Raw genomic sequence first — 18,438 nt, 5'->3', positions numbered from 1 at the left:
TTGAGTAAAAAATCTCAAAGTGCTACAGTGTAATAAAAAAAAAAAATAAAATAAAATAAAATTAAATTAAAAAATGTTTTAAAAAAAATAATAAAAAAATAAAAAGATAATAAAGAAGTAAATACAAATAAAAACTAGAACAGCCAAATAGCTATAACTAGTATGCATATATCTAAAAAAAAAAAAGGTTAAAAAAAAAAAAAGAAGGGCTTTTAAGCCTTTTTTAAAAGCATCCACAGTCTGTGGTGCCCTCAGGTGGTCAGGGAGAGCGTTCCACAGACTGGGAGCGGCGGAGCACAGTTTGAGAATCCCTGTCCTACACAGAGTATATTTACAGTATCATCTTTTTGTCATTTAAAAGATGACATGACCTTTATGGTAGTTATGGCCACAGTTATGAGTATTAGTTTAAAAAAAATGTTTCGTGTCTGATTTGCTTAGTTAAAATTACATTTTGTATTTATATTTAAAATGGGAAAATACACAATTATTTGTAAATACAATTTGAAAAATATGCAGCATATTCCCATAAAACAATTTGGATTGTATCTATAGTAAGTAAAATAAAGTTGTAATTGAAAAAAATGTTGATTAAAAATGCCAGGTTGCTTATAATACATAGATTGATTTAATATAATATAAACTCCATATTTTTGTTATAACTAAAATGCACAATGCTAGGTTTTAGTCATTGGTATTGTACTTATCAAAACAGACAATACTATGCACAATACAAAGTTGAACTGATTTTACTTTTAATTGTTTTTTTCATTTTTTTAAATCCATACTTTGAACAGCCAGTCAAATAATACAAAGATAAAAAAACAAGCTTTTACAAAGCATTAAAGACATGAAAAAAATCAACCCGTCTTTCATCATCATTACCATCCTGACACCGTCCTTGAGGAACTTTCTCTTTGCAGTCCACATTGTCCCTGCAGTCAACGTTCAGGAGCCGAGAAGGTAAGTTTCTTAACTATAAACTTTAATTTATTGACCAAAGTCGAGTAAATTACGTCATTTTGGGGCTAAAGGGTGTTTGCTTTGACTAGACGAGACTTCTAAAAGCTAAGTGGATTGAATAGAAAAAAAAGTCTGAATTTACAAAACCCAAAACCAGTGAAGTTGGCACGTTGTGTAAATCGTAAATAAAAACAAAATACAATGATTCTCAAATTCCTTTCAACCTATATTCAATTGAATAGCCTGCAAAGACAAGATACTTAACGTTCAAACTGAAAACCGTTATTTTTTGCAAATACTAGCTCATTTGGAATTTGATGCCTGCAACAAGTTTCAAAAAAGCTGGCACAAGTGGCAAAACAGCCTGGGCCTGAGCTCATCTATGATGGACTGATGCAATGTGGAAAAGTGTTCTGTGGTCTGACGAGTCTATATTTCCAAATTGTTTTTGGAAACGTTGTGTCCTCCGGAACAAAGAGGAAAAGAACCATCCGGATTGTTATCGGCGCAAAGTTCAAAAGCCAGCATCTGTGATGGTATGGGGGTGTATTAGTGCCCAAGGCATGGGTAACTTACACATCTGTGAAGGCACCATTAATGCTGAAAGGTACATACAGGTTTTGGAGCAACATATGTTGCCATCCAAGCAACGTTATCAAGGACGCCCCCTGCTTATTTCAGCAAGACAATGCCAAGCCACGTGTTACATCAACGTGGCTTTATAGTAAAAGAGTGCGGGTACTAGACTGGCCTGCCTGTAGTCCAGACCTGTCTCCCATTGAAAATGTGTGGTGCAACATGAAGCCTAAAATACGACAACGGACACCCCGGACTGTTGAACAAATTAAGCTGTACATCAAGCAAGAATGGGAAATAATTCCACCAGAAAAGCTTCAAAAGTTGGTCTCTTCAGTTCCCAAACGTTTACTGAGTGTTGTTAAAAGGAAAGGCCATGTAACACAGTGGTAAAAATGCCAACTTTTTTGCAATGTGTTGCTGCCATTAAATCATACTTGCCAACCTTGAGACCTCCAATTTCGGGAGGTGGGGGGTGGGGGTGGGTGCGGGGGGCGTGGTTGGGGGCGTGGTTAAGAGGGGAGGAGTATATTTACAGCTAGAATTCACCAAGTCAAGTATTTGGGTACATATATATACATATATATATATATATATATATGTAAATATGTATGAAATAAATATATATATATATCCCCGCGATACATATATATATATATGTATATACATATATGTATATATATATATATATATATATATGTATATATATATATATATAAAAGAAATACTTGAATTTCAGTGTTCATTTATTTACACATATACACACACACACATAACACTCATCTACTCATTGTTGAGTTAAGGGTTGAATTGTCCATCCTTGTTCTATTCTCTGTCACTATCTTTCTAACCATGCTGAACACCCTCTCTGATTATGCATTGCTGTGTGGCACGCACAAAAGTGCTTTCATCAAATGCACTAGATGGCAGTATTGTCCTGTTTAAGAGTGTCACAACATTGCTGTTTACGGCAGACGGACTGCTTTACTGTAGACGTTCTTTATATTGTGGGAAAGCGGACTCAGGTCCGCATGGAGCTGGAGGGAGCGTGGCCTTGAATTTCGGGAGATTTTCGGGAGAAAATTTGTCCTGGGAGGTTTTCGGGAGAGGCGCTGAATTTCGGGAGTCTCCCGGAAAATCCGGGAGGGTTGGCAAGTATGCATTAAATTCTAAGTTAGTGATTATTTGCCAAAAAAAAATACGTTTTTCAGTTCGAACATTAAATATCTTGTCTTTGCAGTCTATTCAATTGAATATAGGTTAAAAAGGATGTGCAAATCATCGTATTCTGATGTACTCTTCTGAAGCCAGACTAACCAACCCCTTCCAAGTCAGCATCCACTTGACCCAGAAGACCAGCAGCTTCACCCAGCAGCTCCCCATCAGCATGACCTCGCCCAAGGTTGTGAAACATGGCTCGACCCACAAGACCTGTGCGTTACTCAGCATCTCGGATAACGTGCTTCAGCCTTCCCCTCCTGGTCTGGCGCCCCCAGATGGCCAAGCGTCTCCATCGCCAGCCGCCCAGATCACCTCCGAGTCCCCTGCACAGCCGCTTTTGTTCCACACAAAGAGCTTGAACGACGTGGAGATCTGCGACAGTTTCCTGCTGGGGAAGTGCCCCGAGGGGACGTCGTGTCCAAAGCATCACACGGCCTTGCCATTCCACTGGCAGCTGTGGTGCCTCAAGACGCTGACCTGGGTGGATGTGCAATCTTCTGCCCAAGTTCTCCTGGAGCGTAGGTACTGCCAAGTGGACCGGAACATTGCCTGCCTCCATGACGGGTGAGTGGACGGGGAAGGAGGTTGGGAAGGGGGTTGGAAACAGTGTTGGGGGGCGTTGAGGGGGCTCACTCGCCTCTGCTTGGTTTCAACTGGTCTCTGCTCTATAGGAAAATGATCTACACTGTGGAATTCAACACCATGGAGATATCCTGCTCGTCCAAGTACAGCAGAGTCAGACGTCTGAGCAACTCGGAGAGTCACCCGTACTTCCCCGCCAAGTGGCGCATCTACTGGAGGGAAATCTTAGAATGGAAGGAGTACACCCAGGTCCATTTGTCCCGCCAAGTGTCATGAAGATTTCTCAGGCGTGGAGTCTGGAACTTTTATTTGTGAATGTGTTGCAGGACCAGTCCGACTTTCTCCTTAGGAAAATTAGCCAGAAGGAGCCACACTGTTCTTTAATCATCGATGCCCAGAAGTACAAGGTGGACTTTACCAACATGACCCAAATCAATGTCAAGACCGGCTACAAGAGGGATGTCCGCTGCGTAGCAGTTTACCGCTCGCCTGAATCTATGCACCCTTACTTGAAGTTGGTAACCCCGTTGATCAAGTTCTTGGCCGTGACTCACTTTGCCTCACCTCCTCCAGGACAGAGCCTGCCCAGCCTCTCCTTCAGCCGAACTTTAGTGTGGACCCTCTGGAGGACTTCACCTCCTTGTACCCTCCAGTGTGGTCTTTAGACTCAAAGCAGGACATGAACCTGGTGAATGTTCCGGCCTGTTCAAGGGCCTTCAAGACTGTCCAGAAAGTCTTCACCGAGGGTCTGCATAAGACCATGGTGGACATTGTCAGCATCTATATGGTCCAGAATGCCCTGCATTGGGACAAGTATCAAAGGTCAGACTGTACTTATTGAAATTACCTCAGTTTGGGACAACATTTTGGATCAGTTCCATGGTAAGCTGTGCCGTGATGTTCTAAAGATGGGCATTGTTTTGCGCTTGCAGGAAAAAGGTGTCCATGCAGAAAAAGCATGACAGCTGCCAGGAACCCTTGGAGCGCCATCTCTTCCACGGCACTAAACAAAGGGCCGTCAATGACATCTGCCAGAACAACTTCGACCCGCGTAGGGGTAACGGCTCTTACTTTGCCGCCTCAGCCGAAACGTCCTATCAGTTCACGACTTCGGGGGAGCCTGATGGGGTCCGCCACATGTTCTTAGCAAAAGTCCTGGTGGGGAAGATGATCTTGAACCCGTATTCTTGGCAAGACCGCTACGACGCCTGTGTTAACAAAGCATATTTGCCCGACGAGTTTATAGTCTCTGACAGCTGCCAGATCTACCCCTACTTCCTCATCAAATTCAAAGATGCGTCCCACTTCATTGACATTTGACGCAGTCCACGTTGGCAAAGAATATTCCGTTTGTCATCCACAAAGAAAGTGAAGCACTGACATGTACCAGGCGGTCTATTTCTGGGCGTACCAGAGAGAAAAAAAAGGTACTTAGTCGGATAAGGCGTTCACTGACCTCGTTTGATTCAAGATCACATAAGAGTATCTTTAACATGTTTCTCTCTTTAAACCACATTGCATTTCTTAAGATTTTAAATATTATCTATTCGCAACTGGCACTTAATTAACAAAAGTTTTGCTTGTGAATGATTATAATTATTGACTATATAAAAGTTGTTGTTCAAAATGATCTATTGTTGGTTTTGACTCATTTAGCAAGTCATTTTAAAGGCAATACAATGCTGAGTTTGATTTGTTCAAATATTCTGTCTCAGCATGGGCTCCTGAAGAGGGGGTCCAGACTAAGGCCAAGGGGAAACAACTCATTGCCATAGCACACATAAGCATGTGTGTAAGAGGGTAACATCAAACATCAAAGAAAACAAAGGACACTAAAGACATTAAAAGAGCAGAGCTGAAGCAACCGGCCATTTTTACATACAGCTAAAAAAATAAAAAATAAAAAAAACATACAGACTGAGGTGGCCTCTGCGGTGTTCCACGCCATCGTCTGCTGGGGTGGGGGGAGCATGGCCAGAGACAGGAGCTGACCCAACAAAGCAACCAAGAGAGCCAACTCCACCCTCTGCCAGTGTCCAGTCTGCATGGATGAACGAGGATGCGTTCATAAAGGTATAATGTTAAATGTTCATTTCTACATTTCATCATTCAAATGTATTTCACATTGTTTTCTGTATATAAAACAATAATTATTCTTTATAAAATGTGTATACATTATTTCTTATGAAAGGTAAGTTTTTGTATGAGTAGTTTTTTGTTGGACCCTTTGCAGTGGATTACTAACAAAAGCAGAGGTACCAATTTACCGTGAAACACTTTAATGTACAGCACACAACGTCATTTTCAAAGTGTGACAAGAGTACAGTCGTACCTTGGGAGACGGGCGCCCCAGTTCACAAGTTTTGCAGGATACGAGCGGTTTCTCGGCTAATAGTTGTTTTAGGTTGCGAGCAAACATTTGGGTTATGAGCCTCCCCACCGTTAGTTGGCACAGAGCAGGGTTGTCAAATTCGTTGTAATTTAGGGCCATATCGCAGTTATAGGGCCACTTCTGACAGTGAATGATATTACACAATTTCCCAGTGCCACCCACACTGGTTTAAATGTAACTTAGATATTGGGTTTCACGATGTAAAGCGCTTTGAGTCACCAGAGAAAAGCGCTATATAAACATAATTCACTCACAATTCACACACAATTGCCTACACATTTGATGATTTGTTTTTTTATGTACAATGTGAAAATCGTTTGTGGATTTTACAGTAAAAAACTGACAGGTCTGTCGCAAAAATGTTATCGTAAAATGGAAAAAACAGTACCACTGTTTTTACGGTACTAAACTGCCAGCTCAGTTGATAGAATTTTACTGTCGAACTTAGTGTTTTTTTTACTGTAAATACAAAACTGCATTTTTACAGTAAAATTCTGGCAACTTAGCTGCCTGATTTTACCGTAAAAACGACAACTGTAGATTTTACCGTGTACTATTGTGAATAGCAAAATAGTACCAGCGTTTTTTACAGTAAAAAACTGGCAGCTCAGTTGCCAGCATTTTATGGTCAAAATAAAACCACAGTAAATTCCATAAAGTCTCTGTAAAATGTATTTATAAAATCGGACAATTTGAGGAATAACTTGCTTTGAAATCATGAGTCAAGCAGATAAAAAGTATTTATTTCTAGTTTAACAAAAACATTGTTTGAATGTATGATCATATATTTGTTACATTGTAATATTTATGTTTAAAAAAATATATGCCATTGCATTGAGTGCATGTATTTTTTTCTGTAAAAATGGAAATAACTAATAGATTTAATAAGAAAATATAAATTACTTTAATGACTCATATTATTTCCAGGCTTTCGAGGGCAAAATGAGTCAATAACGCCAACCAGTAATATCTAAACGGCGGATATTTTTCCATAAAAATATGGAGAAGCTGCTAATGGTGTTTGACGGAGATAACGTAAAAGTCCATTCTGCAAGATAAATGCTGTACGTTATTACGTTACTTCATAAAACCACTGTAGCTGTGCGTAATACATTATTTTGTAATGCTTTACAGACAATATTTTTGAGCTAAAAGTCCCATCTTATTCCGCTTATCCGAACATGGGTTACTGGGGCAGCAGCCTATGCAGAGAAGCCCAGACTTCTCTCGCCCCAGCTACTTCGTCCAGCTCTTCCCCGGTGATCCCAAGGCATTCCCAGGCCATACATAGGTACCTACGCTCCCACATACATACACAAATACAGCACACTCATACACACTCACGGTACATACATCCACATGCACATTCACTGTACAAACATACATATACACATACTGTACATATACATACATACACTCATGCATATAATCACATCTAATCAAACATATATTAACGTGGTTGCCCTAGGGGAAACTGGGTAACACAAGGTACATTGACAAAGCTTAACCCATTGATACTACAACAATCTACAAGGTTAATACAGTTCGCTTCTCTTTCTTCCCCTCCATTTGTCTGCTGTCTTTTGTATTTCAAGTTATCATTACATATATGTATTGTTGCATTTGAAACAATTGTATTGTTGATAATAGAGGTAATTATTTTTAATATTTATTATCAATAGTGCTATTTTTATTGGTATTTGTATTGCTCCATTTGTAGTGTAATAATGCTCATTGTCATTTCTGTGTTATTAATATTTACTTCACTAACTGCTTCTTTGCTATCACTTTTACCATCATATTTGTACATATCCTATTTGCTGATGCTGTTCTGTTGTTGTTGTGCTTGTTATTGTTATTGTTGTTGCAATTTCCCCCTCAGTCATCCTTTTTTTCTCTTTCTATCCCCTCCTTCTCCAATTCAGCTTTGCCAAACAATGATATAAGTCCATTTAATAAAGTCAGACACATTATTTCAACAAGAGAAATATCCCACACTTTTCTTTTGTAAAGTAAATCTGTAGAGCAAATATTGGCATCTACATCAAAAATAGGATTTGCCTGAGTAGCTGGACAGGACAAAAAAAGAAAGAAAATGCTTTTTGACAACGTTTAATCGTGTTGGGTTCTGACGTTCATTTGACCGTTGAATTTTGGTCATTTCCCAACCAATATTGTACAACACAAATTGAAATTATGTTTGAAGAACTGTCATATTTAGTATGACAGTTATACTGTCATATTGAGTAAAACAAACTCATTTTTGTGTTTGCAAACCATACAGAAGCACCAGATTCTCGTAAAACTCACAAAGATACATTAATACAGGCATTATTAGACATATTGCATGTTTGGTTTTGGACTTATGTTTGAATAACTGTCATATTTGAGTAAAACAAACTCATTTTTGTGTTTGCAAACCATACAAAAGCACCAGATTCCCGTAAAACTCACAAATGTACATTAATACGGGCATTATTAGACATATGGCATGTTTGGTTTTTGAGTTCTGTTTGAATAATAGTCATATTTAGTATGATAGTTATAGATAGATAGTACTTTATTGATTCTTTCAGGAGAGTTGTACTGTCATACTGAGTAAAAATTTTTTTTTGTGTTTGCAAACCATACAAAAGCACCTGATTATTGTAAAAACTCACAAAGATACATTAATACAGGCATTATTAGACATATTGTATGTTTGGTTTTTGGAGTTATGTTTGAATAACTGTCATATTTAGTATGAGAGTTATACTGTAGATAGATAGTACTTTATTGATTCCTTCAGGAGAGTTATGCTGTCATATGGAGTAAAACAACCTCGTTTTTGTGTTGAAAAACCATACAGAAGCACCAGATTCTCGTAAAACTCACAAAGATACATTAATACAGGCATTATTAGACATATTGCATGTTTGGTTTTGGAGTTATGTTTGAATAACAGTCATATTTAGTATGAGAGTTATACTGTAGATAGATAGTACTTTATTGATTCCTTCAGGAGAGTTATGCTGTCATATTGAGTAAAAATAAATATTTTTTGTGTTCGCAAACCATACAAAAGCACCTGATTATAGTAAAAACTCACAAAGACACATTAATACAGGCATTATTAGACATATTGCATGTTTGGTTTTGGAGTTATGTTTGAATAACTGTCATATTTGAGGAAAACAAACTCATTTTCGTGTTTTCAAACCATACAAAAGCACCAGATTCTCGTAAAACTCACAAAGATACATTAATACAGGCATTATTAGACATATTGCATGTTTGGTTTTGGAGTTATGTTTGAATAACTGTCATATTGAGTAAAACAAACTAATTTTTGTGTTTGCAAACCATACAAAAGCACCAGATTCCTGTAAAACTCACAAATGTACATTAATACGGGCATTATTAGACACATGGCATGTTTGGTTTTTGAGTTCTGTTTGAATAACAGTCATATTTAGTATGATAGTTATAGATAGATAGTACTTTATTGATTCTTTCAGGAGAGTTATACTGTCATATTGAGTAAAAAAAACTATTTTTGTGTTTGCAAACCATACAAAAGCACCTGATTATTGTAAAAACTCACAAAGATACATTAATACAGGCATTATTAGACATATTGCATGTTTGGTTTTTGGAGTTATGTTTGAATAACTGTCATATTTAGTATGACAGTTACACTGTCATATGGAGTAAAACAACCCCATTTTTGTGTTTGCAAACCATACAGAAGCACCAGATTCTCGTAAAACTCACAAAGATACATTAATACAGGCATTATTAGACATATTACATGTTTGGTTTTGGAGTTATGTTTGAATAACAGTCATATTTAGTATGAGAATTATACTGTAGATAGATAGTACTTTATTGATTCCTTCAGGAGAGTTATACTGTCATATTGAGTAAAAAAATATATTTTTTGTGTTCGCAAACCATACAAAAGCACCTGATTACAGTAAAAACTCACAAAGACACATTAATACAGGCATTATTAGACATATTACATGTTTGGTTTTGGAGTTATGTTTGAATAACAGTCATATTTAGTATGAGAATTATACTGTAGATAGATAGTACTTTATTGATTCCTTCAGGAGAGTTATACTGTCATATTGAGTAAAAAAATATATTTTTTGTGTTCGCAAACCATACAAAAGCACCTGATTACAGTAAAAACTCACAAAGACACATTAATACAGGCATTATTAGACATATTGCATGTTTGGTTTTGGAGTTCTGTTTGAATAACAGTCATATTTAGTGTGAGAGTTATACTGTAGATCAGTGACGTGCGGTGAGGTTGATGGCTGGTGAGGCACTGACTTCATCACAGTCAGATTTACAAACATATGAACCCTAAAGAGTATCTTATTCACCATTTGATTGGCAGCAGTTAACGGGTTATGTTTAAAAGCTCATACCAGCATTCTTCCCTGCTTGGCACTCAGCATCAAGGGTTGGAATTGGGGGTTAAATCACCAACAATTATTCCCGGGCGCGGCGCCGCTGCTGCCCACTGCTCCCCTCACATCCCAGGGGGTGATCAAGGGGATGGGTCAAATGCAGAGGACACATTTCACCACACCTAGTGTGTGTGACAATCATTGGTACTTTAACTCATTGGCATTGTTAGGCCTATTTTAGGGGGGCTCAAGCCCCCCTAAAATATTCTTAAGCCCCCCTAAATAATTTGGTGTTTTTTGGGGGTTTTTTTACAAATAAATGCCGACATATTCATTATAAAGTGGCCCAAATATGAGTTTAAATAAATAATCATATAACCTGTTATTATTCACTCAGTTTCCCCTCACTTCGTAGCGTAAGGTAGAGAGCCCCTTTCGTGCGTCGGTATCCAATCCATTCCACTTGTTCATATAGAAAATGCCCACATCACTCAAATTCCAGCCCGCATTTTCTCTGCGACCTTGTTTGCGGTCCTGCAGGTGTACGAAGCACATTATCTTCCTTTACAATGAGTGAAGCTGCACAAAACCTTGTGTGTGCAATTGTAAATCATTTATTTTTTAAGTTTTGTGTTTCTTGTAGAATCTATATAAAGTAATATACATAAGCCTATTGTTAAAATAATGAAAAAAACATCATTAAATATATTTGTTTTATTGTATTGTTACATTAATAGCTGTTTTATTATTATAGGATGGCTTGTTAAACATTTAATAGGATTTTCAGAGGGAGGAAAAACCAAGACATTTAATATAAAATGTAAATGAATAAATACATAAAAAGAAAAAGAAAATATATGGTTAAAAGCCATCGTCCCGGGGAGCATTTCATTTCGTCCCGTGCATTTAAAAAAAATAATAATAGTAACAATGAATAATTTCTAAGTCTTTGTTAGCCGTTTGTGAAGTTTTGTGCTCGTGCGTAACATTGGCTCGCATCCTGTGCATCTCCTGGGGGCAAAGCCCTCCCTGTCCTTAAAAGCTAGTGACGCCCCTGCTTTAACTTAACTTTAACTTTACACATACAAACTGTAGCACACAAAAAAGCACATTTAATAAAAAAAACATTATTATGGTCTTACCTTTACTTATAAGTGCGGGAACAGTGGTGTTCGTGTTGGAGGAGTTGTGAATGAATGAAATATGAAATCCGTGCTGCAGTCTGCAGGTGTACCTAATGTTGTGTCCTTGCAGTCGTTCACGGCTCCTCCGGCGCGAGCAATGTTGTTTTTGCACTTTTTGGCTTCTTGTTAAGTGACTTTTTTGGGTGGATTCGGTCTTGCACGTGGAGGGTTTGGGTGTGGGCTTTGGTTGGTGTGGCGCTCTCGTCGGGGGGTGCAGTCTGCGGCGAAGGTGCCTTAACCAGCACCAGGAGGCGAGGTTACGCGAGCCTCAGCCAGTGCGTCTTCGCAGCAGTTTTATGATCGCTCAGCACAAGAAATACTTTACACACATACAGTTGTTGACAAAATACACTGTACATTATATACCTCAGCTAACTAAACTATGGAAATGTATAATATAATTCATATAGCAATACGGTCTCACTGCACAGCAGACCAGCAGTTAGCCGAGTCCGTCCATGTTGAGGCACTGAGTGACGTGCCGCGACTGGTTGCTGTTCACCGCACCGTCTCTTCTCAGTATTTGAACGGCAAATGTGAAAATTCAGCGATTTTGAATAAAAATAATCTAAAACTGGTGAAGTTAAATGGAAAATAACTTTATAGTATAATCACTGGATACATATAACAATTTAATTTTTTTTTTTTCTTTTTACATTTTTTTTCTTTCCATGATGGTAGGTGAGGCGCCGCCTCACCTGCCTCTAGTGACCGCACATCACTGCTGTAGATAGATAGTACTTTATTGATTCCTTCAGGAGAGTTATACTGTCATATTGAGTAAAAAAATATATTTTTTGTGTTCGCAAACCATACAAAAGCACCTGATTACAGTAAAAACTCACAAAGATACATTAATACAGGCATTATTAGACATATTGCATGTTTGGTTTTGGAGTTATGTTTGAATAACTTTCATATTGAGTATGAGAGATCATATTTCCCTCTAGTGGTTAGCTGTAAAAAGTAATTAAAGCAATGTTCTTCATGAAAAAAAAAATAGGCACATTTTTTAATCTTACTCAATTATTTACTAAATTTTTGGGATTTGACTCCCCAAATGTCAAGCATTGCACTGTCTCTTCCATAGGTCAGTTAGACGGATCCATCCAGGAGGTTTTGGATCATCTTCTGCTGAGTTTGAGGTACCAGCAATCCAGGTTGGACCATGTCCGTCTACCGAAGCTCCAGGAGGGGTGAAGGTCTGCTGGGGCTGCCCCAACAAGGAGTAGATGGGTGGGTACGTGCTGCCAGATGTGTTTGCATACAAAAAGCTTGTCATGCTGCCTATGTGTGCTGGAGTCTGCATTCTCGGGTGGTCCCAACCTCTCCAGTAGTACCGCTGGTTGGCAGTGAGGACCAGGCCCTGATGGACTTTCATAGCCATCAATTCCGCATGCAGCCTGACGTTCTCCTCTCTGAGGGCCAAGACGTAACGCTCCAGCATGGAATCTTGAATCCTCTTCTTCTCCCGGGAACGCTTAGCCGCCTCGTTGTTCTTGTGGCGTTTCTCCCAGTAGACCACGTCCTTCTTCTCCTCGGGTGTGAACCTTCTCTGACGCCGGCTTCTTTTCTTCAGGACCACATTGTTTGCCGCAGGCAACGTGTGCCCTCCACGCACAGGAAGTGACATGATGAAGATACTGGAGGATTCAGCTGTGTTGAAAGAACGAAGAAGAACCTGTGTTGAAGGTTGGCACTTTAGAAGGCACACTGCACAATGCTTCCATAGTCACTTCCTACAGTTGTGGTCAAAAATGTACATACACTTGTAAAGAACATAATGTCATGGCTGTCTTGAATTTCCAATCATTTCTACAATTCTTGTTTTTTTTGTGATAGAGTGATTGGAGCACATACTTGTTGGTCACAAAAAACATTCAAACATCACATGGACATAGATAAGACCTTCTGGAGGAAAGTTCTATGGTCATATGAAACAAAAATGGAGCTGTTTGGCTATAATACCTAGCAATATGCGTGGAGGAGAAGAGTTGAGGTCTTTAATCCCAGGAACACCATCCCTACCGCAAAGCATGGTGGTGGTAATAGTATGCTCTGGGCCTGTTTTGCTGCCAATGGAACTGGTGCTTTACAGAGAGTAAATGGCACAATGAAAAAGGAGGATTACCTCCAAATTCTTAAGGACAACCTAAAATCATCAGTCCGGAGGTTGGGTCTTGGGCGCAGTTGGGTGTTCCAACAGAACTATGACCCCAACACACGTCAAAAGTGGTAAAGGAATGGCTAAATTAGCTAGAATGAAGGTTTTAGAATGGCCTTCCCAAAAGTCCTGACGTGTGGACAATGCTGAAGAAACAAGTCCATGTCAGAAAACCAACAAATTTAGCTGAACTGCACCAATTTTGTCAAGAGGAGTGGTCAACAATTCAACCTGAAGCTTGTGGATGGCTACCAAAAGCGCCTTATTGCAGTGAAACTTGCCAAGGGACATGTAACCAAATATTAACATTGCTGTATGTATACTTTTGACCCAGCAGATTTGCTCACATTTTCAGTAGACCCATAATAAATTCATAAAAGAACCAAACTTCATGAATGTTTTTTGTGACCAACAAGTATGTGCTCCAATCCCTCTATCACAAAAAAAAAATAAGAATTGTAGAAATGATTGGAAACTCAAGACAGCCGTGACATTATGTTCTTTACAAGTGTACCACGACTCTATGTTATTAAAACACTGCATACACTCTTAAACAGGGTTTTTAACCTGGCCCGGGATTGACACCTTACCGGCCCTCGGGTTCAGCGTGCTAACTTTTTTGCCAACTTCACCAGCCGTACACTTCAGTTAACGTTTAACTTGACACTTGCTAACTGTTAGTACACCTGAGAGGTATATAACTTGGTACTTGACACATGTTTATTATATATTATATATATATTCTGGATCATATACAGGTAAAAGCCAGTAAATTAGAATATTTTGAAAAACTTGATTTATTTCAGTAATTGCATTCAAAAGGTGAATGAAAATCCAAAATTCCGTGTGTCACAAAATTAGAATATTACTTAAGGCTAATACAAAAAAGGGATTTTTAGAAATGTTGGCCAACTGAAAAGTATGAAAATGAAAAATATGAGCATGTACAATACTCAATACTTGGTTGGAGCTCCTTTTGCCTCAATTACTGCGTTAATGCCGCGTGGCATGGAGTCGATGAGTTTCTGGCACTGCTCAGGTGTAATGAGAGCCCAGGTTGCTCTGATAGTGGCCTTCAACTCTTCTGCGTTTTTGGGTCTGGCATTCTGCATCTTCCTTTTTACAATACCCCACAGATTTTCTATGGGGCTAAGGTCAGGGGAGTTGGCGGGCCAATTTAGAACAGAAATACCATGGTCCGTAAACCAGGCACGGGTAGATTTTGCGCTGTGTGCAGGCGCCAAGTCCTGTTGGAACTTGAAATCTCCATCTCCATAGTGCAGGTCAGCAGCAGGAAGCATGAAGTGCTCTAAAACTTGCTGGTAGACGGCTGCGTTGACCCTGGATCTCAGGAAACAGAGTGGACCGACACCAGCAGATGACATGGCACCCCACATATGCGGTCCTCTCCAAGGTTTCTCATAGTCATTCACATCGACGTCCCACTGGGGTGAGTTTTTCCTTGCCCTTATGTGGACTTTGTACCGAGGATGTCGTTGTGGCTTGTGCAGCCCTTTGAGACACTTGTGATTTAGGGCTATATAAATAAACATTGATTGATACAAATATAAAAAAGGTAAGCTTGTAGTTGTATTTATTTTGAATTTGTTGTTGGTAATTGGTTTTTAATCTTCATTGTTAATTCAAGTTATTACAGTATGTTTCTATACACCTATTTATTTATTTTATTTTTTTAATTAATTTTGTCCAAAGAGGGCATATTTAAATTTCTTACACACTTATTACATATGTTGGCCAGAGGGGGAGCACTTAAATTTTTTACAAACACTTGTTATTTCATATGTTGACCAGAGGGGGAGCACTTTTAAAAGCGACACACAGTCAATTTGAAAAATCCCTCCTTTTTGGGACCACCCTAATTTTGGTACCAGGGGTGCAAATGAGACATTATCTATTAGATGCAATGGTTTTCCGTATTGGGACCATGGTTTATGTCCTAGCTGGTTCACCGGTCCTCATATGGAAGCTACTTTTTCTTGTTGATGTCTCAAGAAGGGTAGAAATACAAGAACACACACACACACACACACACACACACACACACACACACACACACACACACACACACACACACACACACACACACGACTATTGTTTAAATGTGTGTGGTTACTGCACAAGTCAAACACTCCTTCCTGTTCTAACCTCAGCTCACCTCCAAAGCCACCTATGCTGAAGACCACATGATGAAACGGCAGGAAACCTCTACGTGCTACTAGTCATTATACTTTAATGTATACATTATCTATTAAGTACCTGGACAAATATTAAAGTTGACACTGCTTCGACAATGACGATGATAATAGAGTCTGACATAAAAGATTGTTGAACAAGAAAAGATGGAACTGAAAAACTTCTGCAAAAAAGAGAATAAAAGCCATGATTTGGAGAATGTTATAGATCCAATTAAAAAAAAAAAAATCCCATATCAGTAATAATTGTTTTTATTATACAGAGGAATAATATAATAGTAACATTAAATTTGATAACAAATAGTCAATTATTGACTTCAACAGCACAAGCTGTTTTAGAACAATTCAACGAACCCTTCAAAGCTGTCTCAGACACATGGATTGATGATCAAAAAAAGGAATAGATTTTGATCTGGAAGGACATGAACTAAATTACATCAACAGAACCAACAAAAGACTTCTATGGAACTACAACAACATGAACTCAGATTTCCCTCGCCCGGACGCGGGTCACCGGGGCCCCCCTCTGGAGCCAGGCCCAGAGTTGGGGCACGATGGCGAGCGCCTGGTGGCCGGGCTTGTTCCCATGGGGCCCGGCCGGGCACAGCCCGGAGAGGCAATGTAGGTCACCCCTCCAATGGGCTCACCATTCATGGGAGGGGCCATATAGGTTGTGAGCTGGGTGGCAGCCGAAGGCAGGGAACTTGGCGGTCTGATCCTCGGCTACATAAGCTAGCTCTTGGGACGTGGAACGTCACCTCCTTGGGGGGGAAGGAGCCTGAGCTAGTGCGCGAGGTAGAGAAGTTCCGGCTGGATATAATCGGACTCACCTCGAAGCACAGCAAGGGCTCTGGAACCAGTTCTCTCGAGAGGGGCTGGACCCTCTTCCACACTGGCGTTTCACGCAGTGAGAGGCGACGAGCTGGGGTAGCAATTCTTGTTGTCTCCCGGCTCAAAGCCTGTACATTGGAATTCAACCCAGTAGCCTCCCTCCAGCTTCGGGTGGGGGACGGGTCCTGACTGTTGTTTGTGCTTACACACCAAACAGCAGTTCAGAGTACCCACCCTTTTTGAAAACACTCGAGGTAGTACTGGAAAGCGCTCCCCCGGGTGATTCCCTTGTCCTACTGGGGGACTTCAACGATCATGTTGGCAACGACAGTGAAACCTGGAGAGGCGTGATTGGGAAGAATGGCCGCCCGGATCTGAACCCGAGTGGTGTTTTGTTATTGTACTTTTGTGCTCGTCACAGATTGTCCATAACAAACACCATGTTCAAACATAAGGGTGTCCATATGTGCATTTGGCACCAGGACACCCTAGGCCGCAGATCCATGATCGACTTTGTAGTTGTGTGTAGTTGTCATCGGATTTGCGGCCTCATGTTTTGGACACTCGGGTGAAGAGAGGGGCGGAGCTTTCTACCGATCACCACCTTGTGGTGAGTTGGCTGCGATGGTGGGGGAGGATGCCGGACAGACCTGGCAGGCCCAAACGCATTGTGAGAGTCTCCTGGGAACGTCTGGCAGAGTCTCCTGTCAGAGAGAGTTTCAATTCCCACCTCCGGAAGAACTTTGAACATGTCACGAGGGAGGTGCTGGACATTGAGTCCGAGTGGACCATGTTCCGCACCTCTATTGTCGAGGCGGCTGATTGAGGCTGTGGCCGCAAGGTAGTTGGTGCCTGTCGTGGCGGTAATCCTAGAACCCGTTGGTGGACAACAGCGGTGAGGCATGCCGTCAAGCTGAAGAAGGAGTCCTATCGGGTTCTTTTGGCTCATAGGACTCCGGAGGCAGTGGACAAGTACCGACAGGCCAAGCGGTGTGCGGCTTCAGCGGTCGCGGCGGCAAAAACTCGGACATGGGAGGAGTTCGGGGAAGCCATGGAAAACGACTTTCAGGAGGGCTTCGAAGCGATTCTGTACTACCATCTGCCGCTTCAGGAAGGGGAAGCAGTACACTGTCAACACCGTGTATGGTGCGGATGGTGTCCTGCTGACCTTGACTGCGGATGTTGTGGATCGGTGGAAGGAATACTTTGAAGACCTCCTCAATCCCACCAACACGTTTTCCTATGAGGAAGCAGTGCCTGGGGAATCTGTGGTGGGCTCTCCTATTTCTGGGGCTGAGGTTGCTGAGGTAGTTAAAAAGCTCCTCGGTGGCAAGGCCCCGGGGGTGGATGAGAGCCACCCGGAGTTCCTTAAGGCTCTGGATGCTGTGGAGCTGTCTTGGTTGACAAGACTCTGCAGCATCGCGTGGAAATCGGGGGCGGTACCTTTGGATTGGCAGACCGGGGTGGTGGTTCCTCTCTTTAAGAAGGGGCACCGGAGGGTGTGTTCCAACTATCGTGGGATCACACTCCTCAGCCTTCCCGGTAAGGTTTATTCAGGTGTACTGGAGAGGAGGCTACGCCGGATAGTCGGAACCTCGGATTCAGGAGGAACAGTGTGGTTTTCGTCTTGGTCGTTAATTGTTTTCCTTTTTTATTCTCCATTGTTTTCATCTTGTTATAATGGCTTTTAAGGCTATAGCACTGTATTGGATCAGGCTTGCTCTTATTTTTTTGCATATTTGAAATAAAAATATATCAATCAATCAATCAATCAATCAATTCACTAACCGTGTTACAAAAAAGATCAGTTAGAATATTACATAATGTTGTCTATAGAGAACATTCAAAATCCTTTGTTTATTGACTCGAAAATATTGAAATTCCATGACATAGTAAAATTGCAAACAGC

General features: G+C 40.4%; 1 protein-coding gene across 1 annotated transcript; it reads left to right on the top strand.

Moving 5' to 3' along the window:
- The first annotated feature begins 905 nt into the window (after positions 1-905).
- LOC133618104 (protein mono-ADP-ribosyltransferase TIPARP-like) lies at positions 906-4,972 on the top strand. The gene is made up of 6 exons (XM_061978573.1): positions 906-963; positions 2,847-3,324; positions 3,432-3,591; positions 3,669-3,856; positions 3,916-4,164; positions 4,275-4,972. The coding sequence occupies exons 2-6, from the start codon at positions 2,927-2,929 to the stop codon at positions 4,660-4,662; spliced, it is 1,383 nt and encodes a 460-aa protein (XP_061834557.1). The 5' UTR covers positions 906-963; positions 2,847-2,926; the 3' UTR covers positions 4,663-4,972.
- The last annotated feature ends 13,466 nt before the right edge of the window (positions 4,973-18,438 follow it).

The sequence above is a fragment of the Nerophis lumbriciformis genome, linkage group LG18 (genome assembly GCF_033978685.3).
Source record: "Nerophis lumbriciformis linkage group LG18, RoL_Nlum_v2.1, whole genome shotgun sequence".
Lineage (NCBI taxonomy): Eukaryota > Metazoa > Chordata > Actinopteri > Syngnathiformes > Syngnathidae > Nerophis > Nerophis lumbriciformis.
The sequence above is the reverse complement of the archived record's forward strand: the minus strand, read 5'-3'. Positions and strand labels throughout refer to the sequence as shown.

Excerpts from the sequence above, each read along its gene's own strand:
- LOC133618104 (XM_061978573.1), top strand. The coding sequence starts at position 2,927 with ATGACCTCGCCCAAGGTTGTGAAACATGGCTCGACCCACAAGACCTGT. Across the intron at positions 3,325-3,431 it reads ATTGCCTGCCTCCATGACGG|GAAAATGATCTACACTGTGG; the intron begins GTGAGTGGACGG and ends TCTGCTCTATAG. Across the intron at positions 3,592-3,668 it reads AATGGAAGGAGTACACCCAG|GACCAGTCCGACTTTCTCCT; the intron begins GTCCATTTGTCC and ends AATGTGTTGCAG.